Consider the following 27,470-nt stretch of genomic DNA (forward strand, 5'->3'; position numbering starts at 1 on the left):
TTCATTGTGCCAAGTCTTGATTGCTCCCTTTCAAGGTCCCCACCTTGACCCTGGGTGAAGCTGAGCCTGGAGAACAGGCCAGTGAGGGCATTGGACCTGAGGCCTCCTTGGCCCCTGGTGGAGGGTGGGGTCGGGTGGACCTGGATGGGGTGAACCTGGATGGGGCTCTTAGGCACCTCTGCTTGGTCACAGTTCGGATGGCACCTCATGCCTGGGCCCACGCACCACCTCATTTATACACATGGCCCACCTGACCCATAGATAGCCCAGTGAAGCGGAGATAGCTGCCGCATTTTACACAGGAGGAAGCGGGCTTCTTCCCAGGGCCATGGGACAAGACTCCTCAGATCCCTACTCAAGCCTGGGCCTGTACCGCAGGGTTGTCCTGTGGCCACCCCATCTGGGAAGAGGGCCTGGGCACCACTGCAGTCTGAGACACTTGTTCCTGAGCCTGGGGTGACGGGGCAGCCTCACAAATCCCCGTGATACACACCCGGAGAGATACTTTTGGGAGCTCAGAAACGGGACCCAACCTCTGTGTATACCTCAAGGACTGGGCTGCAGTGAGCTCTCTCACCCCAAATGGGATCCCAGGCATATGATAAATGCTCTCTGAAAAATCATATTTGTCTCCAGGTACACGTGCTTCAAATCTTCCAGAAGTCCAAATCCCCAACATGTCTACACTCATTGCATCTGAGTTGAGGTTATAAATGATTTTAATTCCCTTTTTCCTCTTAATTTCTATTTTTCAGATGTCTGCCTGGTTGGGTAGTTGGAGATGGGAGGGAGGTAAGATGGAACTTAAATGACAGGTCACAGGGGCAGCTACAGAGCTCAGAGAGAGAAAGCCACCTGTCTGAGACCACACAGAAAGCTGGAGCCCCTCATTCCTAGCTTTCTTCTCTCAGGGTCTGGGGGTCCATCTTGTGTTCCGTCCTTTCTCTGAGGTGCCCGGGAGTCTATATCTGGCCTCCGTCTTTCCTCCTACAAAGTGGGGACTTCAGACCAGATAATCAGCTTCCAGCTCTCCTAGATGAGTCCCCGGGGCCCTGAATATCCAGAAATTTCATTCCCTGTAAGCCAAGATTCACTCCTCAGCTCAGACAGGTGGTAGGAGGCAGGCATGGGACAGGAGGGGGTGAGCCTTACTTCAAACCCCACACGCCAGTCCTTCCAAGTTTAAATACTTTTTTGGAACCTAGTTCCTTTACGCTAAGAGCCTAAGAGTTCTTGTATCCAGATGCCAAAGAACCACAGGTCCTGACATCCCCCAGGGAGGATTTCTTGGTCAGGCTAGGCAGGAGGCCTCAGCTAATTCTGACTTCTCAAGTCTGCAGCTGGGGACTGAGGGTGACCAGGGACCCCAGTTGCTGACCAATATCTGCAGCCCTGGACTCTGAGAAAGGTGGAAAGAGGAGGACCATTACCATGAAAGTAAGAGCCGCAAGTTTGTCAGGTGGTAAGTCTTGTTCCTATACCCGTGTCCCACATGGGGACACTGAGGCACAAGGAAAGTGGTAGCCCCCCTCCCACCCTTAAAGGCAGCTGTGACCCACCACCTCAGAGCTCTGTGCCTACTGTATGGGCACCCCGTGGGTCCAGCAGAGGCCCCACTTTTGTTGCATGAGGCATAGACCCCATGCACAGGTGAGGGTCATAGCGGTCACAGGCACACAGAGATGGTCACACCGCATGTGGCTCTGGGGCCGTGACACATGAGGGTACATCCACAGCAGGAAGGCATGGGGTTGTGCACAGGAGCCTCAAGGGTACAGAAAAGGGTGTTTCAGGAGAGGAGGACACTGCAGCCCATAGACCAGACACACAGGTCACAGACACATGACAGGGAGTCTGGCACCCCGACTTTGGACACACAATTCCTCTCCAGCTGACATAGAAATCCTCAGCCACATGCCCCTTGGACACACAACCTCTCAGAAACACAACTGAAGGACTCAGTTGTGTTTCTGCCCCCCCGCCGACATACCCTGCCCTTCAGGCTCACACCCCTAGGGTTCACACTCTTCTGACTCACTCACACCCTTTGGACACACAACTCCTTGGACTCACACCACTAGACATAGAACTTTCGATGTACAGCAGCACACTCAGACCTCCAAGCGCAGCCCAGCCCACAGATGACATTCAAAGGACACCGCACGAGCCTGGTCCCGACGACGCCACACGCACCTGCTCTGTCCGCCTGGACCCTCGGAAGAGCGCAGGGAACTGCAGCAGCTGCACGGAGCGCCCGGTGCTCCGCGGCCACAGGTGCCTTCAGAGCCGGGGCCCTGCCGCCTGGAGATGATTGGGCGGAATGATATCATTTGCATAGAGGGCGGGCACTAGGGCGTGGCCCCACCTCAGGACCAAGAGACAGACTGGGAAGGACGGTGAGATGGGTGTAATGAGGGAAAGGGATGGGGAAGGGGTTGGAACAGACCTGCCAGACTTTCCCCGCCTGCACTGGGCTCCCTTGACCCTACTGTGATCCTGACCCTAATTCAGACCCTGTCTTTAATCACAGCCAGCCCCAGCACTAGACTTACTCTATCCTGAGTGAAATATAAATCCGTCCCTGGTGGTCCCAGTAACAGAGCCCTTCTCAAAGCTAACACTGACCCTTGCTCTCAGATGAAAGGGGTTCTGGAGTCATCTGTGTGACCTCATTCATCTGCAGATGGGTGACAGACCCTCGATTTGCTGGGCACCCTCCTCCACTTCAAAGGGCAGCCAATGGGGGCTTCTAGGACTGGGCCCCAGCCCAGGTCTCTAAATCCACATCTTCCCTGGGATCCCAGAACTGCCCAGCCAGGTCCAGAGGAGTGTCACAGGTGAGTGAATCAATGTGAAAAGAATTACAGGGTGAAGATAATGCTGGACTCGGTGATCCCAGAGAAGCCCCCAGTCTGGAGGAGGCAGAGCAGCTGCCACACACTCCTCCAGCCCCTTGGAGTCAGGACTGGGCCAGAGATGTCAGGAAGGGCTTCCCAGAAAAGGGGAATAATTTGTACTGTGTCTTGAAGGCTGAGTAGGAGTTTGCCACTGGAAGAAGGGTTTTCCAAGAGAGAACAGCCTTTGCAAAGGTGCAGAGGAAGAGTGCAGAGGGTTCTTTGGTGGGAGAGATGAGGAAGATGAAGCTGGAGCAGGAACAGATGTGGCTGGGAGCCCAGGGAGAGGCTGGGAGATGGAGAGGAGGTGGTCATTTTCGGACAGATGCAGGTGGGTTACATGACAGCCCGGTGTCCACCTTCTGAGAAGACAGCAGGAGATGGCTGTACCTCTGTACTCAGGAGTGAGCATGTGGAAATATGTGTGGGGGACACTAAGGCAGGGAACAGGCTCGTGCTCCTTCCCACGGCTCAGTTTACCCATCTGTGACATGGGCAGTTTGGACTTCTAGGCTGGGCACAGATTTCTCCTTGGACATAAACCCAGGATTCATGCTGTGCCATAAGGTGTGGACTAGGGGCTCTGCCTCCCCCACCACTGCCACCACTGCACCTCAGTGTCCGATGACAGATACTCCGGTTTCCCAAGGACACACTGGAGCCCAGGCCAGTCTGGGGGGCTTCTGCTTTGATTCCAAGGTTCAGAACAAGGCTTGGGGAGTGTGGAAGTGGCTGGGGAGCCCCAGGCCCCCCGAGGGCCACTCTGTTTACCTGTGGCAGCCTGCTGTCTCTGATGCAACAGGCAGGCTCTGGTTACATAAGAGCAGCAGCTGGAGCAGCTCTGGGAGCAGCAGGGGCATAGTGGGAAGGGTGGGACCTACCTCTTGCCCCCTCCCATTACTGGGCTCCCTCCTTTGTTCCTGCACCCCCATTCCATCTTCTATCATTCACATCCTGTTTCCTATAATGGCCCCTCCTTTTTCCCTTGCCGCTGTTCCTATCCTATGCTCTTCTCCTGTACTCTCTCCACCATTGGCTGTGTCACTCTTTGTGGACCCCTGTCCACCACTGGGAGTCAAGATTTTCAACCTCAGTCTTCTCAGATGAGGAGGCACCTTAGTTACTGGAGTAAGATGTTGGAGGGTGGAGGGGGGGGGTTTGTGAGGAGAAATGGGTGAAGGAGGTCAGGTGGAGGGATCTGAAGATGGGGGAGACCGGGGTGGGAGCGTAGTGTGGTGAAGCTACCTCTCCCAAGTCCTCTTCCTCCAGATCCTCTCCCATAATATCAAGCAGAGGAAGGTTTTGAAAGACTCTCCATGGCAAGGATAGTGTGGTCTAGCAGGTAGGGCCTTTAGTTAAAGGACCATGGGTCCCCATCCCAGCTCCAATGCCCACTTTTAAGGTCCACCTTTAATGTCCCCTTCTCCAAAATCCTTCTCTCTCCCTCTCTCATTTGGGGTTCTTCCATCCCCAGTTCAGTGCTGACCCAGTGGTTTGGGATGTCTGTGTGCAGCTGTTTCCTCCAGCCTGAGGGTTCCTTGGGGCCAGGCCCAGTGTGTGGCAGCACCAAAGGGGCATCTCCAGGGGTTTCTTGCAGAACTGGAGAGCCTGGGAGAGGATATGAGTGGTGGAGGAGCATTAGGACCAATTTTGGAGCATGCAGAGGCCTCACTGAGGGATATGGCAGAGCTAGGAAGGGATGTACCAGGGCAGGACCCTCAGAGCAGAACTGAAATAAAACCATGACTTGGACTAGGGGATAAGGACAAAAAGCCAAACTCAAGTCCGAGGTCCACCTTGACCACTGCGGCCCAAGCTGGGGCATTGCTGCCCTCCTGGGCCTCCTTTTACCCTATCCACAGATCTGAAAGAGACTTGGGTGGAGCAAGAGTGGGAGTGGGTGGAGAAGCCACACTTCACCAGGGCTGGTATCCCTTCTAGATGCCTCTCACACTCATGTGTGCTAGACTCCTGCCCAAGCAAGGCACGGGGAGCTCACTGCTTCTTTCCCAGCCGCCCTCCTTATCTCTGGGGCTCTGTTGGGAGCAAGTCCTACTGAGCAGGAACATCTTACACTCTGAGGAGGGAGACCTCCAGCCCGTCTAGAACGCATGGGGGCAGATGCAAGATCTTGATGAGTAGTCCAGCCTCAAGGAGACTTAGTTGGCTCTCTGAAAAATGGAATCGAGGACATAGGGGAAAAAGGGCTAAGGGTCACAATGCATCCATCTCAATGAGCCAGGACTTCTGACCTTGACCCTTCGGAAGCCGAGTGCCCGGCCAAACCTTTGCCTCTTGCGCCCTCTAGCGACCAGCTAGGATGGGTCGTTTACAAGTGTTTAGAGGGCGGGATGATCATGCAAATTACCAGGCTTTCCCCACATGCTTCCCCTGCAGGCCCTTGGACTCGGTTTGGGAGATCTGACTGGCCAGAGTCCTGCACAGAACTCTTTGAGATGACTGTCAGTCAGTCTCTGGCTAAGGTTGTGTCCAGGAGCTGTGGGTGGGAGGTGGCCCTCGAAAGGTCTGGGGTACCCAAGAGCTGCCCCCTACTACCCTACAGTGCCCTTGGGATATGTGCAGTTACCTCACTTAGCTGCCTTTCTGTCCCGCAGGTCTGAACCCTGGGGCCAGGGCTGCCCTGGCTTGCTCACCAGGGCATCCCCTGGGCAGGCAGGGCCTGGCACACAGAGGGCAGTCAATACATCCTGGATAAATGACTTCATGGTGGACAGGCGGAAGGAGAGACTATGTGAGGCACTGTCAGATTAGTCAAGAGGGGTGACTGTAGGGGCCACACACCAGTCAGGGCCTCAATGGAATGGACCTCAAACAGAGCTGGGGCAGTGGGGACGCAGAATAGCAGCACAGGGCCCCCCCCCCCCAGTACACCCTAGGAGGGGAAAGAGGACTGACTCCCATTTCCAGGTAGTGGGAGGCGGTTCTTTCCTTAACACCTCCTGTGTCCTTGAACCCTCTCCCAGGCCCTCAGGGTCCTCCACAGCCCTGATATCCCACCAGAACCCTCTGTCTCTGCCCTAGCTTTTCCCTGGCCCTTGCCACCCTTCTCTCCTAACCACCCACAGTGCTAAGGGCAGTATGGGGGGATCCTTCCAGAGCAGTGGGCCTTGGACCCCAAACCACTCCATTCTGATCTTCCTGACACATTTTGCACAACACTGTGTTGGCACACAGCTGGCCTTGGGGGTGTAAAGACTATGGGTCATAACTTCCCAGGCCTAGAATTCAAAGAGAGCAGTGTTGACTCTTCTGTAGTTAGCAGACACAGACTCAAAGCAATTTTGGCAAATACAGTAATTTAGGCATTAGTGTCAGGTACAGCTGGATCCAGGGTCCCATGGTAGCTTCACCATATGGCCTACACCCAGGATGGGTGTTTCTGCTTGAGGCAGAATGGAGGCCAGACAGGCATGTACATGAATGTCCACCTCAACCTGCAGAGAAGGTCCAGTCCAGCCTTCCTTGTCCATATGGAGAAATGGAGGACCAGCGAGGGCCAGTTCTAGGCCCCATGTCACACAGCATGTCAGAGGCAGACTGGGACCAAATCAGGGAGGGGGTTGCTTCCTCTAGCTGTGTGACCTTGTACAAGTCACACCAACTCTTGAAGCCTCTCTTTTCCCATCTGTATTTAAGGGTGATACCCACCTTATTGGGCTGTTTAAAGATGAAAGAAGACTGTGGCAAAGCCACAAACACAGCGTGGTCAATGGGGATTAACACAGTGGCAGTATTGGTCTGAAGGGATGTGGCTAATGTGGGGTAGGAGTCCAAGGACAACAATACCTCGTCTCAGGAAGCTAGGGGCAGGAGTGAGAGGACTGTGCTGGCCACACTTGCTCAGTCTTTGGACCCTGATAGGTCTCACGAGGTTGTGTTCAAGGGTCCAACTCTGGTCTGGCTCGGGGAGGCAGGACAAGGGTCAGGACAAGGAGGTCTGAAAGGCCCCTGGGGCTTCAGGATGACCCCAGTAAGGTGATACCTGAGGCAGGGGCCTGATAGGGGCAGGGGAAGAGGAGAAGCCCCAGGACACTGGAGGTCTTGGTGTGACTGCACTTTTAGTCATGAGTGGTGACCCTGCCTTGCCCATCTGAGCCTCTGTTTCCTCTTCTGTAAAATTCAGAGCTGTATGTAGGACCCTGGGAGAGGCAAGTGAAGAAAGAGGCTGGGGGAGGCCAAGCCATCACCCCTTGAAAGTCACCAACGACATCGGGTGGGGGGGGGGGTAGTGGGAATGGAGGCTCTAAGAGGGGAATTTGGGTGGCAGTTCTGGGGAAGAGCAGAACAGTGTCTGTAGGGACAAAGGTGGGATCAGGAGGAGCACCGAGTGTTTTACTCAGCAAGGGGTACAGCAGCAGAGGGACAGCAGACTACCGAGGGCGTGGGGGGTGCAGCAGGGCAGTATCCTTGAGGTATAAGGGTGGGAGGGACCAAGGCTCAGGGGATGGGACTGGGAGACACCTCAGCAGCCCCTCCCAGATATCCTTCCAGCGATCCCACCCACAGTCTGTGGGATTGCTCGCCACCCCCAAGCCCAGAGCTAGGCCTGGCACTTGGCTGGTGCTCTGACTGCATGTGTGTAAACTCTGCTCCCTCTTGGCTCTGAGGGCTGCTGCTCTAGGGGCCACAGGGTCCCTGTCCATGCATCCACAACCCTCAGAGAGGGCCCCCATGGTACAGAATACCATCACAGCAGATGAGCAGAGGCTCTGAGAGCTCACAAGCCAGGGGCTCAGTAACTACCTCAGGTACCTCTGATTGGCCAGGGTCTGTACTGCATGGGCACAAATTAACAATATACCACTCCTGTCTTGAGGCCACACTCTCCTCACATGGTCAACCACACCTCCCAGTATTAGTGCCCTCCTGCAGTTCTCTATCATCGGGTTCTGAGCCTGGCCATATGGCTAGCTGTGGCCAATGCAACATCTGCAAATGTGAAGCAAGTAGAGACTGGAAGAGCCTGAGTGCACTGGGGCTGCCCTCCTGGTGCCCAGCCACCAGAAGCCCAGGCTGGCCTGCTGGAGTGGCCACATGGAGGTTGAGAATTGGATCCCCTGCAGCCAATGGTACCAGTCAAGGGTCAGATATGTGAGGCCACCTTTGACTATTGGCCCCACGGAGCTCTGACTGCCACATGATTGGCCCCCAGCTGAGCCCAGCCCCAATCACAGAATCATGAGCAATTAGATTGGTGCTGTAAGCCACTAAATTTTGGGCTAGTTTGTCATGCAGCAGCTGACTGCTACACTACACATCATCATATGCAGCAGTGCCCTCTCTGCCTTCTGAGTCACTTCCACAGAAGAGAAAAGCAGAGAGAGGGGAAGAACTTGCTCAGGGTCACACAGCAGGTCAGCAGTGGAGCGAAGAGTTCAGAGCTGGGTGGTAACCGCCATGCTGGGTTCTGCCTGAGAGAAGGTGTGTAAGTAAAGCCAGCAGCTGGCATATGGCAGGGCAGGGAAATGTGGGATGCCCTTTCTGCCCTGGAGGAGTCCGTAGGATTGGGATAAGGCCTATGGCCTGAATAAGGGGAAATGGCAGAGAGCATGAGGGATATGGGCTGACAGTCACCCGAAGCGGCAAAGGGTACAAGGTCCCCCGCACCCTGCATCCTCCCACTGACCAAACCATCCTACAAGCCTGAGGATTAGATGGCATGTCTCTTCTTGGACAACTAAAGGGTAGGTTAGTTCAGAGCGTGGAGGACAGAAAGGCCCCTGCTTTATTCAGCACTGACCTGGTTGGAGGGGCCAAAGCCCTCAGAATCTCTTCTGGGATCAGGCTGAGGAGGGCGGGGGCAACTCCTGGGGGCTGAAATAAAACATGGGCAATAGCCATGAGGCCAAAGTCAGAGGCTATGAAGCTGAGGTCAGAGGCCATCAGGTCTACTTAACTAGGCTGGAGTGTGTGTTCAGGTCACCCTCCTAAGACCCCTGGCCTGAGCCTACAGGGCATCCTCTGTAAAGATGGGACCAGTCACCAGCTTCAGAGGTCACGCTTCGGGCTCATGCATGTCTGCACTTCGAGCCCACAGGCCTAGCAAAGAGAGGTGCTAGCAGCGCCTCCAGGCTTTCAGAAGCACTTGGCATTTTCAAAACAGCAGGCAAAAGCAGGGCATTTGAAAGCACTTGGGAAACCATGAGTTCAAAGTAAAAGCTATTGCTTTTTTGAGGCTCTGCTGTAAACAGGGCACTGTGCGAGGCACTTTGTGGAGTCAACTCTAGTGATGCTGTCACCAAATCCCGCGGCACAGAAGCCAAAGCTAGTCGTTAATGCAAATGAACCTAGATGAACCCTTGCACACAACCCTCAGAGGAGAAACTGTTGCACATACATTTTTATAAATTCTCAAGGCTTAAGAAAGAAAAGATTTTATTTATTTATTTTTAGAAAGCAGGAAAGGTGGAAGAGAGGGAGAGAAACATCCATATACAAGAGAAACATGGATCAATCTTGCAATGCCCCCAACCAGAACCTGGCCCACAACTCAAGCATATACCCTGATGGGGAATGGAATCCATAACCTTTTGATTTGCAAGACAATGCCCATCCCACTGAGGCACACCAGTCAGGGCAAGGCTTTTGTTTTTGATAATTCTCCTGTCTTAGTTCTCATACAGAACAACACAGAGGTTGTCTTCTTTCTAAATACCCTGTGGAGGACAGGCAGGCCAGACCCCCAAGCTGCAGGCGCCAGACACATCTCAAGGTAGAGTTACAGAATGTATGTGCATGTTCAAACACATCTTTATTAAGTTATAATGAAAACAAAAGCAAAAAGCACTCTTTTCCTGAAAACTCTTCCCAGTGTGCAAGGACTGTAAGTGCTTTCATTTTTAGACCATCTGGTCTTCAGCTCAAAGCCTCCTCTAGCTCTGGGAGCATTCCCTGCTGCCCACTTCCCTGACCCCATCTCCCTGCTCAGCCACTGCAGGCACAACTGTCCCCTAGCTCCCCAGCCCCAGGGCCTTTGTCCTCACCACTGTCCCACTTGAATATCATCCCGAGTCTTTCCATCAAGTCTTTCAGGCTTCTGCTCGCAACCCCTCCAACTCATTAGAGAAACCCCATATTCCCTGTTTTCCTTTGCACATGTCTGAAAAGCTCTGCATCTGTTCCATGTGTATCTGGTTGCTGTGCGTCTCCCTGTGAGACCACAAATGTGCCTGTCCCGGTCACCTCTCTGTCCCCAGCACCCAGCCCAGGACCAGGCATATAGCAGAGCTCAGGATCTGGATACTGAGTGACTGACCCCTTCTGTCACAGGCACCAAAGGACAAGAGGAAGCCACTAGACACAATGAGATGAGGAAAGGGAGCTGTCCAAGGAGCAATAAGCAGCAGATCCTGGCTGAGTGGCAAAGGACTTTACAGAGAGGAGGGTGACAGCAGCAGGGGCTTGTGGTCCCGAGAGCTACCTGTGGCCCTGGGCGGTGGCATTCATGTGGTCCCGGATGTTGATGGCCTGTTTCAGGAGACCCTCCACACTGCGGAAGTAGACGCTGCTGTCGACGAGGTTCTTCACGGCACTATAATGGGAGGGCATACCCAGTAGACACCACCCTGCCTCACTCACCAAGTGGAGCTCAGCAGGTACCTGGGGGATTCCATGGGCTTCCCTGAGGGGTCATCATGAACTCAAAGTTTAGATTTTCCCGTCAAGCCTAGAGGACATTATGTGACAAGCCTAGAGGACATTGGGTGACGATCCCTGCTGCAAGGCCATCCAATGTTCTGAAGGAACTATAAGCATGTAAAGATGGCCTCAAAAATAAATACCTTGCTTTCCTCTTAGATAATCTATTCCTGCCTCTGAAGGAAGCTTATCAACTCGACCCAACAGCTCTGGAAGTGAATTAGACAGAAGCAGGATAACTCATTACCATTAGGGGGCACTGCTGCAAAGCTGCACTCAGCCCACGGGGCAGCACCGCACTGATGACCGTCTAGTGAATGTCCCTTTGGATGGCACTACAGGCAAACATTTACCAAGCCTCACAGGGCCTTGCTAATGCCAGGAAGTCACTCGTGTAACACCATCTCCAATAAAAGTAAAAGTGTTGTTTTAAAGTCCTTCTCCTAAAGAAGAAAAATCACTTCTATTTATTATCAGGGAGGGATCTGCTTGAAAATGGCAATGAGATCAAGGGGAGGGGTGTTTGCTGTCACCCACTCTGTTAGCTTGTTCATCTTAGGCCACCAAGTGCAGTCAAGTTTTCTAGCATTCAGCTGCCCAACTTGATTAAAAAACTCACTAATATAAGCTCACTACTGAATACTTTACCTCAATCTAACATCTTTCAGTTTTACACAAACTGTTAACACTGCATAAAGCATTTCAAACAACTAAAAGCCAAGGGCTCTTTCAGGTCCACAAAGGAAATATGTTCTTTTAGCACTGGAGAAACTCACATCTCACTGAAGAGAAGCACCCACAGCTCAGGGCACACTGGCCTCCTTCCTTGTCCAACGTGGGCCAGTGGAACTTTCTGTAATTTGAGAGATACTTTCTCTATCCACTGAGAGAGCTGCTCAGCACTTGAAATGTAGCTAGAGAGACTGAGCAGCGGAATCTTTCTTTTTATTTCATTTTAGTGCATACGTGCATTTAAATGTGCAGCCCTGGTGGCCCCTGCTCCTGAGTTAAATGGTACAGCTAGAGGGACCAGGAGAAAGTAGAGACTTTGACACACTTTTTCTTTAGCATGGACCTTGTTGACGAGGTCACAGCTGTCCCAGAGCTGTTCAGCAGCCCTGAGAGAGAACATTTTTATTTCCCTACTCTTCCTTGAGCTGAGGAGAGTGCTTGCAACCACCATCCTCAGGAAGACGCCATCTGTCCAAATCCTCTCCTGTCCCATTGAGGGGCTGCCTGCTGATGGCAGAACACTCAGCTCAGTGGCCCTGGCAGCAGGACTTCCTGTCAAGGAACCTTCACCCACACGACAGAAACAGGCAAGCAAACCCCACAGTGCCACAGATGAGAAGTGCTGGGAGTGTCCAGCCTCCACCAAATGACTCACAGGTCATGCCAGGGACAAATGGCACCTCTAAATAAAGTGGCCAAAATCTTGAGGCAAATGGACCAGCCAGGGCATTGAATACCATTGAGGGAACCAACAAAAGCACAGGAGACAAGGCTGGCAAAGCTGCCACGAAGTAAAGAGACACCAGCTACTGCTTTCTACCCTCAGGCATCTTTCCCCTTGGGGCAAACAACCAATCTGAAGATTTACAGAAAATTAAACAAACAAACAAAAATGGTACACCCACAGTATTATTCACAAAAGCTAAAATGTGGAAGCAACACAAATGCCAACTGACAAATGAATGGATAAACAAAATGTGGAATTTTGCTCAGCCTTAAAAAGGAAGAAAATTTCAACACATACTACAACATGGATGAACCTTGACATTATGCGTAATGAAAGAAGACAGACACAAAAAGACAAATACTGCGTGATTCCATTCATGTGAGGCCCAAGAGTAGTCAAATTATAGAAACAGGAAGTAGAATGGTGAGTACCAGGGGATAGGGGAACAGGGGTGAGGACTTAGTGTTTAACGGAGACAGAGTCTCAATTATGCAAGATGGAAAGTTCTGGAGATGGATGGTGGTAGTAGTTGTGCAACATTGTGAATGTACTTAATGCCACTGAACTATACATTTAAAAGTGGTTAAGATGATAAATTTTATGTTTCCCAATCCTTATTACACCCTCCCACAACAGATGGGAAGGAGGTCTGCACCGAGAAGACACTTGCCAGAGGTGCACAGAGGTTGAGCACAGTGAGAAGTGCAGGCCTAGGCTGGAATCTGCTGTGTGGCCAGGTGAGTTGAGATCCATATGCCTCCCCACTCAGGGTCGGCAGGACAAGGCTCACCAGGGAGCTAGCTGAGATGCCGCTGAATGCCCAGGAGGCGACCTTAGGTGCTCACCTGCAGGCGTACTCCACTGTATAGATGGCTCCCTGGCTCTGCTCCTCCCATCGCTGCATGTCGGCCTGTGGGAGGTAGGGGACTGTTAGGGGGAGAGGCTGCCACGTATATCTTCCCAACTCTCTAGGACTGAGCACCTGGTAACCATGGCTGCAGAGACTGGCCCCCTCCAATCCCCTCCCTTCCCTCATGAGTCCAGACTTTCTGTGAACAGCTGGCTATTATGTCCTGGGGCCTTTGCATCTACTGTTCCCTCTGCCTGTCATGCTCTTCCCTCTAGTCTTCATACAGCTGCCTCCTTCTCATCGTACAGGTCACAACTAAAGTAGGCCTGCTGCCCCTTCTTTCAAATCTGTCCCAGATCTATCTACCCATGGTCCCAACCTGCCCAGTGACCACATGCCTCCTTGTTGGTGGCCCAGCCTGGACTGTTACCCCAATACCCCTGCTCTACCAGCAGGCCCTATATTATGATGTGCAGACCCTGTGGGAGTTGGTGGCAGGGGTGCATGCAGCTCACCTTATGCTGGGCCAGCTCTGGCAGAGAGCGGCGCACGTGCTCCTGTAGCCGGTACAGGGCCACAGACGGCTCATTGGCCAGGACGTAGACGCTCTCAGTGAACTTGTCTGTAACTGGGTCCAGGATTGACAGTCAGAGTGTAGAAGGCAGTAGAATAAGGGAAGGGGGTGCACAGATACAGAGACAAAGCATAAGACTCCTGATTGCTCAATCTATAAGTCCGGCCAGAGCAGTGAAAAGTGTCTGGTGTTCCCCCACCCCCAGCAGGTGGGTCACCTGTAGCCCAGGTGATAGGTTGAAGATGGTCACAGAGGCCTTGCTCATGGTATTGTCAATGCATCTGGTGAACTTGTGGTCTTTCCACTCCCCAGCCCACTGGTGGTGGACACTGCTGCTGCTCACTCGCATCCCCTTGCATTCTTTTTAACCCAGTGAATAAAACTGAGATTTCTCCTCGAAGAATCTACTGGTTATTGGATCTAAAAGTGCCTACACATTTATATCTCTGGGTAGCCCTCAGCCATGATTGACCATTTAGGGACATGAAAGTCCATGTCCCCTGCTCTGTTGGGACAATCAAGAGGAGTGACTCATCTCCCTAAACTCCCTTGCCAAAGCAGGGTGAGGCCTCACTCTGAAGGATTTTACCTGAGGTTGCTCCTTGCTTAGCCTCCTCCCCAGCCCTGTCCTATTTCCCTTTCTCTCCTGTGGGGCTCTCCTGGTAAGTTAATTACACCCAAATCGTCACCCCAGGGTCTGCATTCCTAGCTAGCTGGTCATCCATGCCATCCATAGGGAGATCCTTCTGGTTCTGCCACAAAACAAAAGCCCAGCTTCACCCATTCTTAGCACTGCACTGACTCCACTGGTCCAGGTATGGCTGCCTCCCACCTGGACGCCAGACTCAGCCCCTCCTGCTCTTCCTGTTTCCCCCACTGCCAGCAGTCCCACCTCCACACAACAGATGGAGTGAACTAATGAACACATCAGATATGTCCTTCCCTTGTTTGGGATTCTCCCATGGCTCCCATTAGCCAGAGAACAAAATCTGCCTTGCTCACCATGGCCCCCTAAGGTCCTGCGTGTTCTGCCTACCGTGGACCTCCATATCCTCTTTGTCTTTCATCCAGACACAATGGCCTCCTGGCTGTTACTTGGACCCTCCCAGCACTGTCCACAAGAATTTTCTCTGATGACTGAATGGTTCTATGGTCCATACTGTCCAATATGGTAGTCACTAGCTACAGGTGGCTACTGGGCACTTGAAATGTCACCAATGTGACTCAGAAACTAAATTTTTAACTTTATCTAACATTAATTAAGCACCCATAAATACTGTGACCAGTAGCTACTATATTAAAGCACGGCTCTGAGCACTTTGCCACCATAGGGCCTTTTAATCTGTTATTCCTGCCACTGACACACCCTTTTTCCCTCTGTCTTAAGTCTTCATTCCTCCTATCTTAGCTGAAATGTCACCTCCTGGGCAAAGCCTCCCCTGGTCACCAAGCTTAATCAGATGTCCCTCATTCTCAACAACCTTGTTCATTTCTTTTATATGTGAATTCTGTTCTTTACTAGGTTATGTGTTTACAGGAAAAAATTAAAGCTTGGAGTTGTGAGGGTAGGGGTTTCTCTGGGCCTCAGTTTCTTCATTTGTAAAAATGCAATGAAAACAGTACCCCCCTCGAGGTTTGTTACAGAGATGGAATCTGTGCTACTGCCCAGGGAAATGTGGTTGCAAGACAGAAAACCCTGGTGTGTCCGGGAGTCAAGGAGGTTGTGCATGAGTCCATCCAGTGTGAATACAGCTCACTGGGCCAGCCTTCTCTCTTCAAACTGTATAGATTATAGCCCTGGCTGGTGTGGCCCAGTGAATTGAGCATCAGCCTACAAACCAAAAGGTCACAGGTTTGAATCCCAGCCAGGGCACATGCCTGGGTTGTTGGCCAGGTTCCCCAGTTGGGGGAGTGTGAGAAGCAACCAAGCAATGTATCTCTCACATATTGATGTTTCTGCTTCCTCTCTTTCTCCCTTCTTTTCTCTCTAAAAAAGTAAATACAATCTAACAAACTGTATAGACTATAGAACCTTTTACCCTCTTAGGCCTCCTTGTTTCACAAATGAGCTCAGTGTTGTTACAAAAGAGGTGGAATTAAATGTACTTGTACCTTCTAACTAATTAACTAGAAATAACATGTGCAATTAAATAACAAAAAACTTAATAATTTTAAAAGTCTGTGGCATTTTGTAATTTGTAACTATGTGCTTTATAAATATTTGAGTCAATGTAAACATACACAAATGCACAAGTCTATATGGCAACAATACGCACAGCGATTGCCATATCCCAAGCTTTCTTCCAATGCAGTACAAATATCAGGTCATTGAGTTCTCACAAACCTATGAGGGGAGGGAGGGAGACTATACTCCTCATTTTACAGATGACAAAAGTAAGACACTGGGACTTTCTAAAGGTTCCAAAACTAGTCAGCGGCCGCGAGGATTCGATAGCAGTTCAATCTCTGCCCCTCACGTTCCTTCCCTCCCTTCGTCCTTTCCCTCCCTCCCTCTATCAGGCTGCCCCTCCGCGAGTTCCCGGGTCCTTTGTCCAGCCCTGGACCTCGCATCACCTTTCTTCCCCTTGAGCTGCATCTCGGGTTCCTCCATAGTGCCAACCGCTCGTGAAACCTGGGAACCGGAAGCGGAAGTCTGGAGGTGGTGACAGCTGCCTAAACGTTCCCCTGCGAAACGCGACTTCGCCCTGCCACAATTCCAGTACCAACTAGCCTTTCCTCTCTGTACTTAGACAGGAGAAGGGCCGTGAGTGAGAAACTGGAGAAGGGGGCACACAGGTAGGTAGGTGAGGAGGGAGCAAGGACCCCCTGAATCTACACCAAAGCGGGGAGGGGCCAGGGCGTCCTCCCTTCCTGAAAACCCCTTTTCCAGGGGAGGATGGCTTAGGAAAATGCTCCACACACCAATCACTTTGGGCCGTATAAACGGCCTCTTTGTACCCCACTGCTGCTATCAAATCCCTGCACATGCTCGTGAGCCCCTAGCACCTCAGAAGGAACATTGTTCGGGAGTTGGACGACAGTGGTGTTGCCCCTTTAAGTTCCGGATGCCCCGCCTGGTTCCTTGCCCCCGCCTTCCCACTGACAAAAGGGCTGCCTCATCAGCCCGGTACTGGAGCCGATTGGCTCCCAAAAAACTGTGGGCGGAGCTGGGGGCGGTGATGGAATACAGCCGCATTTAGATCCTCAGAGCCTTCTGATGCTCCGCCCATTTCCCCCTCACCAGGGGCCCCCTACCGGAGGGTCAGGGTGTAAAACGCGCAAGCGCTATTGCAATACTAGGTCCCCAGCGGAAAGCATGCCCCTCCCCCAACTCTTAAAGGGCCAGAAGCAGCTTCTACTGCTTTTGCCCTTCCGTACTTTTGGGGGGCGGGGTGCGCAGGCGCAGTGGGGAAGCTCTGGGGTGGGGGGTAGTGGTCGCGTATCAAGTTGCTTTCTGTCCCGTAGAAAAACCTGGGCGCCCGGGGTTCAGGCTCCAGCTTGCTCCTCGGTGCCTCAGTTGGAGGAGAAAAGTTTGTGAATTAGGCCTCCAAGTTTTGGGGGGCCCGGGTTTGCGGCGAGGGGTGAGAGAAAGCTCTTTGGAGGTGAGTGGACCTCCCGGATCTCCTTCTGAGGGGCGGGTGGGATGGAACCAATTACATCTTTGTTGAGCCCTCAATCATTATGGGGACCACTCTCCAAAACATAACGACAACAAACGTTTGTTAAGCTCTGCGGTGTTTCAGGCCCCCTGCCCAGCTATGTACAGACATGACTTATTTTAGACCTTATTTCCCCATTTTATTAATGAAGAAACAGGTTCAGAGTAGTTAAGGCATGTGCCCAAGTTCTTACAGCCTGTAAGTGCAAGGATTCCATCCCAAATAGTGACCCCAGAACCAAGGCTTTTAAGCAATGCCTGTCGTATGTGTCCTGGTGGTGGGGTGGAGTGGGCCTGCAAAGCAACTGGACTCTGATTTAATTTCCTGGCGGAGCTTGAGTTTACCCACCCTCACTGTGCTAGGCTGATTAAGCAGTCGGTACCCACTTAGCAAGAGCTTTGATAATTATTGTCATCTCTCCCCTTTTGTTGCCTCCAGATTCCCCCATGGAGTCCTCTCAGCCTGCAGAGGACCTCAGCCTGACTCAGCAGCCCCCCATCCTAGAATTTGGGGACCCTGAAGATCCCATCGATGAGGCCCCAGATGGCTCAGACACAGTGGTGCTCAGTCTCTTTCCCTGCACCCCAGAGCCTGGGAATCCTGAACCGGATGCTGGTGCCTCATCACCTCAGGGTAGGTACTTGCCCTGGGCTCCAGCCTCTGAGACTCAAAGACTGTGGAATGTCAGGTCCTGGATGTGGGCTTTTGTCTTTATGTTCCAGCACCTAGGACATGCATATCTTCCAGCTCTACCAAGTGAAGGATTGCTTATTTGTTTTTATTGTGGTAAAATCCACTAACATAAAAGTTACCATTTTGACCATAATTGCATACAATTCTGTGGCAGTAAGTACATTCACAGTAGTGTGTAACCCCAGCCTGTTTATAATTTTAGGACATTCCCATCACCCCAAAAGGGAACTTCACCTGGGCTACTCCTCAGGAACCTGGGGTATGACTTCCACACAAGCAGCAGGACCCCAAAGCTGCCAGTATCTCAGGAGACCTGATGGCCTTGCCCCATAACTTATTTAACATCTTTGGTGACAGGCAGAACCCACGCACCTACTCAGGGTACTCTGAGAGTTGCGTTTTTCTGAGGAGCAAGAGTCTTCAAATTCTTCAGGTTTTCAAATGACGTGTTGATGTCTATGGGGACATGTCCAGATTGGGCAGTGGGTCCTGCAGCTTCCAGCTTCTCAGGGCTCAACTCCAGTAGCATCAGTGGAGAGTGATAGGGGAGTCACACTGTGTCTTTGGTAGCATGGTCTGTCTTGGAGACACAGAACCCTTCCTCTGTCTCCCACCAGGCAGCTCCCTGAAGCACTCCACAACCCTCACCAACCGGCAGCGGGGAAATGAGATCTCAGCCCTGCCGGCCACCCTGGACTGTGAGTACCCCGTCTCCAACAGGGTGTGGGGTAGCAGGGTGGCTGGGCAGAGAGAAGCATCTTGGCACATGAAGTAAACTAAGGCACAGAGCAGGGATGGGACAGGTGAGAACACTGCCTCTCTCTGGCCCCAGCCCTGTCCATCCACCAGCTCGCAGCCCAGGGAGAGCTGAGCCAGCTGAAGGAGCATCTGAGGAAAGGTATGTGTCCACATCCATGCACTGGTATCCGTCCTTGTCTGACCTCATGTGCTGGTGTGTGCATGTGGGTGCTGTCGTGACCTGTGAGTGTACATATGTCTTTGTCTACACGTGTGTACAAGTGCAGCCACTTGTGTGTATCACATGTGTCCCCCCCATCTGGCCCTAGCTTGCCCACATGATCCCACTCCCACAGCTTTGGGGATAGTGGGCAGGGGTGCAGCCCAGTGGTACCAACCCTTCCTGCCAGGCGACAACCTCATCAACAAACCGGACGAGCGTGGCTTCACCCCCCTCATCTGGGCCTCTGCCTTTGGAGAAATCGAGACCGTCCGCTTCTTGCTTGAGTGGGTGCGTCCCTGTCCAGCTGGGGGCTTCCAGGGACTTGAGGGCGGGCCAAGTCTCAGCTGCCATGGGGACCTCAGGATGTCAGGGGATTCCCCTACTCCTCCCATCACCACTCCTTCTATGCCCCCTCCTGTCACTGCCACCTCTGCTTCCCCCAGGGTGCCGACCCCCACATCCTGGCCAAGGAGCGGGAAAGTGCCCTGTCACTGGCCAGCACAGGTGGCTACACAGACATTGTGGGGCTGCTGCTTGAGCGTGATGTGGACATCAACATCTACGACTGGGTGAGGCACCACCTGCCAGCTTTGGGTTCCTTGCAGGGTGCCAGGCTTGCTCTGGATGATAAGAACACAAGGCAGGCTATTCCCAAGTTTCACAGAGCTCTTAGTTTTTTTAGGGGGTAGTGAGAAGCCAATACATAAACAGTTAGCTGAGATGTAGCTGTGATGGCAGGCGCATAGACAGCCTGTACAACCAAGGGAGGTCAGGGAGGGCTACCTGGAAGAGGAACATCTAAGCCAAGTCCCAAAGGAGGAGCTAGATGGGCCAGGTGACAAACAAAAGGAACCACATTAAATTGGAGTGTGCTGGGTGATACAAGAATCCAATAGAGTGATGATTGCTCCTGCCCCTGACAGAATGGAGGGACGCCACTGCTGTATGCTGTGCGTGGGAACCACGTGAAGTGTGTAGAAGCCTTGCTGGGTAAGTGGGATTAGAGGCTGGCCCTGGCGGCCCAGAGCCCTAGCTGGCACTGCAGGAATCCTGAGGGGTCTGGCCTCGGGGACCTTGGAGGTGGGGGTTCTGTTGACCACATTCTCAGAACTCAGACTCTTGTCCAAGGCCACATGGGCAACTGATAGACCTGGGGCTGCATTATTGGTGGTCACTGGATCTCCAGAGTCTGTGCCCCATTCTGGGCTTCCAGTCCCCCCTCGCAGAACCTGCCCTGCTTTGTAGCTCGAGGAGCTGATCTCACCACTGAGGCTGACTCTGGCTACACCCCTATGGACCTCGCCGTGGCTCTGGGATACCGGAAAGGTCAGCCTGAGACACATGGTAGTGACAGCTTGCTGTAGGTGGGATGCCACAGGATACACAGGGCATCCCTCTTGGATGTCAGATGCTGGCAACAGGAGTTCCTGTTTGCAAACATTGAGTGCCCCTGTGTATATGGCCTGGGTATGTGCTAGGCCTGGTTCTCAGAGGGCACAGGATACACAGGGCATCCCTCTTGGATGTCAGATGCTGGCAACAGGAGTTCCTGTTTGCAAACATTGAGTGCCCCTGTGTATATGGCCTGGGTATGTGCTAGGCCTGGTTCTCAGAGGGCTACCCATGAGCTGGGGGTGGAGGCCAATGTATGTCAGTGACTGGGGTCATGATGGGGGGACACTCAGGCATTGAGAGGCCCAAAGGAGACCCTGGCCCCACCTCAGGATGGATGGTAATCAGGGAGGGCTTCCTGAGGACCCCAGGGAAGGCTGGTCCAGGCTGGAGGAACAGCATATACAGAGGCCTGGCCGGGTGAGGGCACCCAGAGGAAGGGGGCCTGGCCACAATACACAGGACCTTGAGGCCACCCTCTGAGGTAGGAGGTGGGTGTAAACAGATCCCAGTTTGATTCCTTACTTCTGCCTTCACTTCACCACCCATGAAACAGGGTGACTGTAACAGAATCAATCCCCCGGGGTTGTAGGGGGAATTGAGGTCTTGGGAAATACCCCTCCTTGCTTCAAGGAGTCCTCCTCTGTTTGGGACATCAGTCCTCATAGCCCTTCTTGTCCTTTTGTAAATACCACAATTCACCAATAACTCGGAAATGCTTCCCAAAACACATTTTTATAAACTTGGGGGAAATTGAGGTTCCTGGAATAGGGGCCTCCGTTTTCCTGGCTGTGTCCTGGAAGGGGTGTGGATTTACCCATATATGAAGTGGGCCCTCCATCCATGTCCCAGTGCAGAGAGGACTTGGGGGAGGGTGCAGTTCTCAGGGCAGGATCCCCCAGCTCAACCCATGAAGGGAGGATGCAGGTGGGTCTAGTGCCTCTGCAGTCCCAATTCCATTCATGGCCCTCCTTTTCCTTGTCCTATTTCCAGTGCAACAGGTGATTGAGAACCACATCCTCAAACTCTTCCAAAGTAATCTGGTGCCTGACGACCCCGAGTGAAGACCGTCACCTGTCCCCCAGGGACTCAGACACTCAGGGAACAAGATGGTTGACCCAGAGTTGGGGGAACCCAGAACTGGCTTCAAAGGCAGCTCCTGGACAGATGGTGGGAGAGGGTCCTTGCCAGAAGAAATCAATAAACCTGTGCAGAACTTGAAAGATTTGGCTGTGCTTCCATGAGGGTTTCCTAGAGGGGGCGGCTGCCCCGTGGTCTCATATCTTCTCCCCCAGCACTCGCAGGTGGTAGATGACCACACGGCCAAAAAAGTCAGTGGTGTCCTCAAATGTTACCTTTAGCTGGTCCACCTCAGCAGCTGGCACAGGGAAGGTGTGAGCATAGCAGTCAAGGGAAACAGGTGGTTTGTTGTTAGACTGTCTGCCAAGCCCCAAGCAGTCCCAGCTCAGACACCAAGCTTTGGGCCCCTCTGAGACTCACAGAGCAGGTTACCATCAGCCCACTTCACAGATGAAGTAATGCAGGCCTAGAGGCCACTTGCTCAAGGTCATACGCAAGGCCCTCAGCTTTCAGAGACATAGACCACCCCCACTCCAGAGGTCAGGGCAGGATATCTGAATTGAGTTGTTGTCCTCAGGGTAGAAGTCCACAATCTTACTGAGAGCCTCACTCTCCAGAGAACCTGCAGCAGAGAAAGGAGCAGACTGTGAAGCCTTGTTGCCCCCTCCACCCTCCTCTACCCCCCTACCAGGGCCTTCCAGTACCTTCCAGGCAGCCCCGGCGACTGGAAAAGCCCCCCTGGAACTGGATCTGCACCTGGGAGACACGGATGCGCTGGGGAAACTCTAGTATCACCCATTGGGAGGGGCCCTGGAAACAGAGAAACAGCCCCCTGGTCACTCTAGGATGAAGGCAGTACTATGCAATCTTTCAAATAGTCGATTGGTGGTGGGAGGATTCATGACATGGTCCCTCCTGACCAACCTGACTGAGCCCAGCTGTGGTGCTCTGTAGTTCTCGAGGCACCCTGGACCCCTGAATCTGATTCATACGATGGGTAGAGGGTCCAGGGAGGTTCCTTACCTGGTCCGAGTTCCAGCACGTCTCCTCGTTCTGGTCGAACAGGTGCTTCTTTCCAAACTGCCGCGAGTTGCGATTCAGCACCGAACTCACCCTGGAGGCACCAGAATCACCGCAAGGAGAGGGACTGAACCCAGCACCGGCTCCGCAAACCCCAAGCTCTGTCGACAGACAGCTCAAACCCCAAGACGAGGAGGGTACTGCCACTGCTTGCCCCCACCTCCCCGGGCCCTCACCTGCTCATTGTGTCTGCGCAAACCAAAGAGTGGGTCATTTCAGCTCCACAAGACCTCACGGCTCAGAGGTGCGATCCAAGGCAGCCAGAACAGCGAGAACTTATCTTCTGAGTTTGAACGTCCTCACCTGAAATACCGGACAGGAACCGTCACTGCCCCACTCACTCCAGTCCTAAATGTCCCCTTGATTAATCCCTTGCCGGAAAATTGGGGGTTTTGGGGAAACTACCAATGACCCGAGGCCAGGTGTCCTGTGCGTTTCAGGCGGTCGTCTCGGCTCCGAGTCTCAGTTTCTCTGGGAAGGGAGAACCAAAACGTAGACCCGGAACCGCATGGACACTGCGCAGAAGCGATGTGACTCAGGCGGCGTCCTTCCCGGGGCGGGGTTTGAACTGGGCCCCGCCCCTCAGCGCCCGCCTCTTAAAGGGCCCTAGTCCAGTGTTTGAGTTAAGAAGGCTGGTACCTAAAAGCAAGCATTTGTGGCCCTGGTCGGGTTTGCTTAGTTGATTAGAGTGTCTTCCCGTACGTCAGCAGGTTGCGGGTTCAACGCTGACTGATGTGGCTCAGTAGATTTAGCACTGGCCTGCGAGCCGAAAGACCATGATTCGATTCCAGTTCAGGGTACATGCCTAGGTTGTGGACCAGGTCTCTGGTTGGAGATGTGAGAGATGCAACTGATTGATGTTTCGATGTTTCTCTCTCTATTTCCCTCCCTTTTCCTCTCTCTAAAAAATAAATTTAAAAAGATTCCAAAAAAGGGTGCACACGGGAGGGGACTAATTAATGTTTACAAGACGTCTTCATCAGTCTCGTGTGGCCCAACCTTTAAACCTGTTTTTCCAGTAAACGCTGCCTGGGATGGGCTTTTTGGAGGAGGGGGCTTGTGAAATGGGTTTTGAAGGATAAACAGGTGTTTGCCAAACCGGTTACAGAAAGTCTCAGATACCAGGCTAAAGACCTGGTTCACTGATTCACACTAAACAACTCCTGCCACTCTCTACTGCCCAGCCCTGTGTTGGATGGTGCTGCAGACTGTGAGAGGCCTCAGTTCCAGCCCCACATGTGATGAACCCTCAATCTGGGTAATACAGAGCTATACACACCCATTCCCAGTCCCATGGGGCCAGGGCAGAGCCAGGGGAAGAGATAGTGCCTAGGTAACTGGTGTAGGAGGGCTTCCTGGGAGAGGAGATATTGTGGCTGCACCAGAGTGAGAAAAATCTGGGGCTTTGTGGGGTCCAGGCAGGGAAAACAGCATAACCAAAAGCCTGGTTGGGTGAAAGACCATGAATTTGAATAAAATACGTGGAGCCAGATCCTCCTGAGCCTGGAGCAGTCATGGAAACTGTTTGAGAGAGGGCAGGATGCCATCTGATCTACATGAATGGAGGGTTCTGAGACAGATTAGCTACTGCCAGGAGGCTGTGGTTCCTGGCTTCTGCTGAATGGTCTGGGACCCAGTCCCTTTCTTCAAGGGCTGAGGGAATGGTCCTCCTGGCATCCTACTAGCGTCTGCACAAGCCTGCTCTAGGAGGCGGTGCTGGCTGGGAAACTGGGACACTAGCGGAAGAGCTGCCCCATCAGCCCCTGCCTGCCAGGACTGCCTGCATTCAGTCATGACCTGGTGCCATCCAGACCTGGCTCTGCTGGTCTCAGAATCAGGGTTGGACATGGCAGAAAACACTTCCAACCCCCCAGAGAAAGTTAGGAAGAGCATGGACCCCAGAGGCCCCATATACAGTTTGAATCCTGGCTGGGCCACTCACTAACTACCTGTGTGACATTGGACAACCAACCATGTGAGCATCTGAGCATTTTTTTAAATCTGTGAACTAGAGGGAATTCTATTTCTAGAACCGCTGGAGAATTTAGTGAGCTCTTTAGGATGACACATGACAATAGTGCTGACCTTTGTTGAGAGCTCACCCTGTGTTTAACTTGAAGCCACGTTTCGTCTCCATCCACTGGCTTATTAAAACATCTGTGCTGGTCTGTGTTACCTACACTTTACAGCTGACTGACTGTACAGCCACTTGGGCCAAGGTCCCCCAGGGAGGATGTGCTTGTCCCAGGGCCCTCCACGCCACTCCTGGTCTTGGCATGGAGCTGCCTTGCCCACTGGGATGAAGCCAGCTCATACCCTTTTCCCACCTCCTCACCCCACTGGCGCCTGGGCATGAAAGGGCCTCCTGTTTCTCCAAGGAATTACCAGCTGTAAGCTCCCATCAGGGCAGCCAAAAGTGGTCCATTCATTTGCCTGAGCGAGGAGAGACTGGGCCGTCCCTTCCCCCTCACCCTAGGGGTGGAGCAGAGGGTGCTCTAGAAGAACAAGAAGCTGCAATTCTGGTTCACTGAGGGAAACTGTGGCACAGAAAAGCAAAATCATTTGGCTAAGGTCACCCAAGGGGCCCAGGATTCAAACCCCGGTCTGACTCTGGAGTTCCCTTCAACTGAGCTGAGTTCTGCATTTTTTCAGGAGAGGCAATGGAGGCTCAGAGAGAGTCAGGGATTTGCTGAAGTCACACAGCAAGTATTGGTCAGCAGGGACTCTCTGGGAAGGCAGAAAATAGTTGTACTTCCCATGAGTTTGTCATCTTGGAGGAGGGCAGGGAAAGAAGCTTTAGTAGCTTTGAGCCTTGGTTTCCCCCTGGGAATAGGTTGTCCCATGGCCCCAACCTGGAGAGTCTTCAAGGGTGAGTGTGATGGGGTCCTCTGGCCAGCAGCCCCCTAGGGACAGGTCTGGGTCTGATTTATTCACTGGGTCCTGCCTGGGGCCAGCAGGGCTGGCTGAGAATAGATGGACACTCCCTCAGTGCCAGCTGGACCTGTCAATCCTGGCAGGATGTAAGCCTGGGAGTCTGGGTAAGTGGGGGTAACAGCGGGAGTGGGAGGGTGGCCGAGCATGAAGGGACTGAAGTGAGCTCATGTGGGAACACCCTGGGCCACAACTAGGTGTGTTGAGTGGTGAGCGTGAGTGGCTTTGCTGAGTGTGGCCCTGGGAAGAGCGTGTGTCTCCATGCTGGTGATGTGGTGCCAGATGATAGTGACTGGGTGCTGGCTCTCTGTAGGTATGCCCACGTCTGCAAACATGGCTGGGTGTGAACAACATGGGGCAAATGTGGGATGTTTATGGCAGCCAAGAAGTCTGAGGTATAGGGGTGTGTGAGCAGCAGTAGGTATTTAAATGTGAGGGAACTCTATATGGGGCTGGACTCACAGTCGTGAGTTTGTGCAGCAGGCGTGGCTTGTGTATGGCTATTCTGTGGTCTGTCTGACTTATATGTTGTCTTGCCAGGTGTGGTCATATATGAGCCCCCCGTGCAGTCACTGTGTGTCTAGGATGTGACTGTGTGTCACAGTTGTTTGTGACATTGTATAAGACAGCTGTAAATCTCCCCCTGACTGGTGTGGCTCTGTCCTGCAAGATAAGGAGTAGCCGGTTCAATTCCTGGTCAGGGCACATACCTGGGCTGCAGGCCAGGCACCCAGTTGGGAGCATGTGAGAGGCAACTAATTGTTGTTTCTTTCTCTCTCTTTCTACCTCCCTTCCCCTCTCTCTAAAAATAAATAAATAACATCTTTTTAAAAAAGATGTGAGTCTGGTTGCATGTGCTGTGTCTGTGTGTCACCTTGGGTATACTGAGAGGCACTTGGGAGACACTGTCTACCTCCGAGACCCAGCTCTTGAGGATCCAGCCTGCTCTGGCCCACCAGCCCCCCTCCCCTGCTCCCTCCACCCACTCACTGCAGCCCCTGGCCCGGGGCCCCTGTGAGGAGCGGGGACAGAGAAGGCACTCAGGGCTTGGGGGTGGCTCACCCAATCCCAGTGCTGGTCTATAAATAAAGTAGCTCTTTGAGCCCAGCAGATTCCCAGGCAAGGTTACCTCATTCAAGCCCCCGGCAACAGCCCACCCCCTGGGCCCCAGGCCAGCCCCTCTAAGCTCAGCCCTGGCACCAGCCAGGAGGACCATGGGGTGGGGAGAAGAGGGAGTGGAGGGGTGGGGGGTGTTGAGGTGGGAGTCATCCTGGCTCTGAGGCCACAGACCTGGGCACACACTTGACCCATATTGTGGGTCCCCCTGAGCCTCAGTTTCCCTGGCTGGAAAGTGGGCAGCAGCATGCTAGCAGCCCCCATCTTGTGTATTTCCTTCCCCTCTCATTTTCCAAGCCATCCTGTATGGTGAGGACTCTTAATTATCCCCATTTCAGACAGGAAAGCTAAGGCACAGGAAAACAAAGTGGCTGGCCCAGAGTCACTCTGTTAGAAGAGGTGGAGAGGGGTTTGAATGCTGGACTTGTGGAAGCCAAGCTTCCAGCTTCTATACAACCATACCCAGACCCCAGAATCAGCCACAACGCTGTCACACCAGCCTGTCCTGTAGACACACCAGTGTGATCCCTGACCTCTGTCCCTCCTCTAGGATGATGAGTCAGAGAGTAAACAAAGCTCCCCAGTGTGTTGCATTGGCCCCTGGGGCCACTGCTCACCCAGCAGGCTGGATCCACACACACAAGAACTGACACATATGTGTGGACTTGCTTCCCCGGGGTCTTGCCTCATCCTCCACTCATTCCCAGTCCCTCTTTGGTAATTTTGCTGAAAGTATTAACATGTCCCCTGTTTGTTCCCCCACCAAGCTGAAACCCACCCTCAGAAACACAAACACACACACCACACACACAGGCATAGGCCCCTTGGTGGACTTAAAGACCCTCTGCCCCATGCAACCTATGGTCAGCCCTGAGCTACTGGGACTGTGGGAAGGAAGAGGGGCAGGGGCTGACCGCTTTAAGCTCTTTTCCCCCCTCATTTCCATTTTTCATTGTGGTAAAATACACAGAACATGAAATTTACCATTTTAAACTGTACAATCCAGTAGCTTTAAGTATATTCACATTATTGTGCAACCATCACCTCTGTCTAGTTCTAGAACATTTTCATCATCCCAAAAGGAGACCTTGTACCCATTAGCAGTCACTCCCCATTCCCTCT

General features: G+C 52.8%; 3 protein-coding genes across 13 annotated transcripts in view; 1 reads left to right on the forward strand and 2 right to left on the reverse strand.

Annotated features, from left to right (window-relative positions):
- BORCS8 (BLOC-1 related complex subunit 8) overlaps window positions 1–16,167 on the reverse strand; it is a 26,413-nt gene extending 10,246 nt beyond the window's left edge. Inside the window, exons 1-6 of one of the 4 annotated variants that reach the window (XM_036032637.1) lie at window positions 16,011–16,167; window positions 13,378–13,490; window positions 12,858–12,922; window positions 10,336–10,446; window positions 8,656–8,729; window positions 6,186–7,054 (exon numbers count right to left, since the gene is read on the reverse strand). In XM_036032637.1, the coding sequence (XP_035888530.1) occupies window positions 8,696–8,729; window positions 10,336–10,446; window positions 12,858–12,922; window positions 13,378–13,490; window positions 16,011–16,047 (360 nt within the window). In that variant the 5' untranslated portion in view covers window positions 16,048–16,167 and the 3' untranslated portion in view covers window positions 6,186–7,054; window positions 8,656–8,695. Of the gene's footprint in view, window positions 1–6,185; window positions 7,055–8,101; window positions 8,327–8,655; window positions 8,730–10,335; window positions 10,447–12,857; window positions 12,923–13,377; window positions 13,491–16,010 lie in introns of those variants that run through there. The other 3 variants (XM_036032636.1, XM_028520086.2, XM_036032638.1) reach the window with 3 other exon arrangements.
- On the forward strand, window positions 16,147–21,366 carry RFXANK (regulatory factor X associated ankyrin containing protein). 6 transcript variants are annotated; one of them, XM_036032630.1, is made up of 9 exons: window positions 16,147–16,236; window positions 17,534–17,728; window positions 18,406–18,486; window positions 18,621–18,686; window positions 18,883–19,037; window positions 19,193–19,318; window positions 19,673–19,739; window positions 19,995–20,075; window positions 21,135–21,366. In XM_036032630.1, exons 2-9 carry the CDS (start codon window positions 17,542–17,544, stop codon window positions 21,203–21,205), a joined length of 834 nt encoding a protein of 277 aa, XP_035888523.1. In that variant the 5' UTR covers window positions 16,147–16,236; window positions 17,534–17,541; the 3' UTR covers window positions 21,206–21,366. The 6 variants fall into 6 exon arrangements, with proteins under 6 accessions (XP_035888523.1, XP_035888522.1, XP_035888526.1 ...); XM_036032629.1 differs by having other exon boundaries at window positions 16,163–16,232; XM_028520896.2 differs by lacking the exon at window positions 16,147–16,236 and adding an exon at window positions 16,839–17,038.
- LOC114503366 (nuclear receptor 2C2 associated protein) lies at window positions 20,557–22,855 on the reverse strand. 3 transcript variants are annotated; one of them, XM_028520900.2, is made up of 6 exons: window positions 22,707–22,855; window positions 22,478–22,604; window positions 22,245–22,335; window positions 21,926–22,031; window positions 21,776–21,843; window positions 20,557–21,535 (listed from the first exon to the last, which is right to left on the reverse strand). In XM_028520900.2, the coding sequence occupies exons 2-6, from the start codon at window positions 22,513–22,515 to the stop codon at window positions 21,419–21,421; spliced, it is 420 nt and encodes a 139-aa protein (XP_028376701.1). In that variant the 5' UTR covers window positions 22,516–22,604; window positions 22,707–22,855; the 3' UTR covers window positions 20,557–21,418. The 3 variants fall into 3 exon arrangements, with proteins under 3 accessions (XP_028376701.1, XP_035888528.1, XP_035888527.1); XM_036032635.1 differs by having other exon boundaries at window positions 22,714–22,847; XM_036032634.1 differs by having other exon boundaries at window positions 22,478–22,847.
- Between the last annotated feature and the right edge of the window lie 4,615 nt (window positions 22,856–27,470).

The sequence above is a fragment of the Phyllostomus discolor genome, chromosome 8 (assembly GCF_004126475.2).
Source record: "Phyllostomus discolor isolate MPI-MPIP mPhyDis1 chromosome 8, mPhyDis1.pri.v3, whole genome shotgun sequence".
Lineage (NCBI taxonomy): Eukaryota > Metazoa > Chordata > Mammalia > Chiroptera > Phyllostomidae > Phyllostomus > Phyllostomus discolor.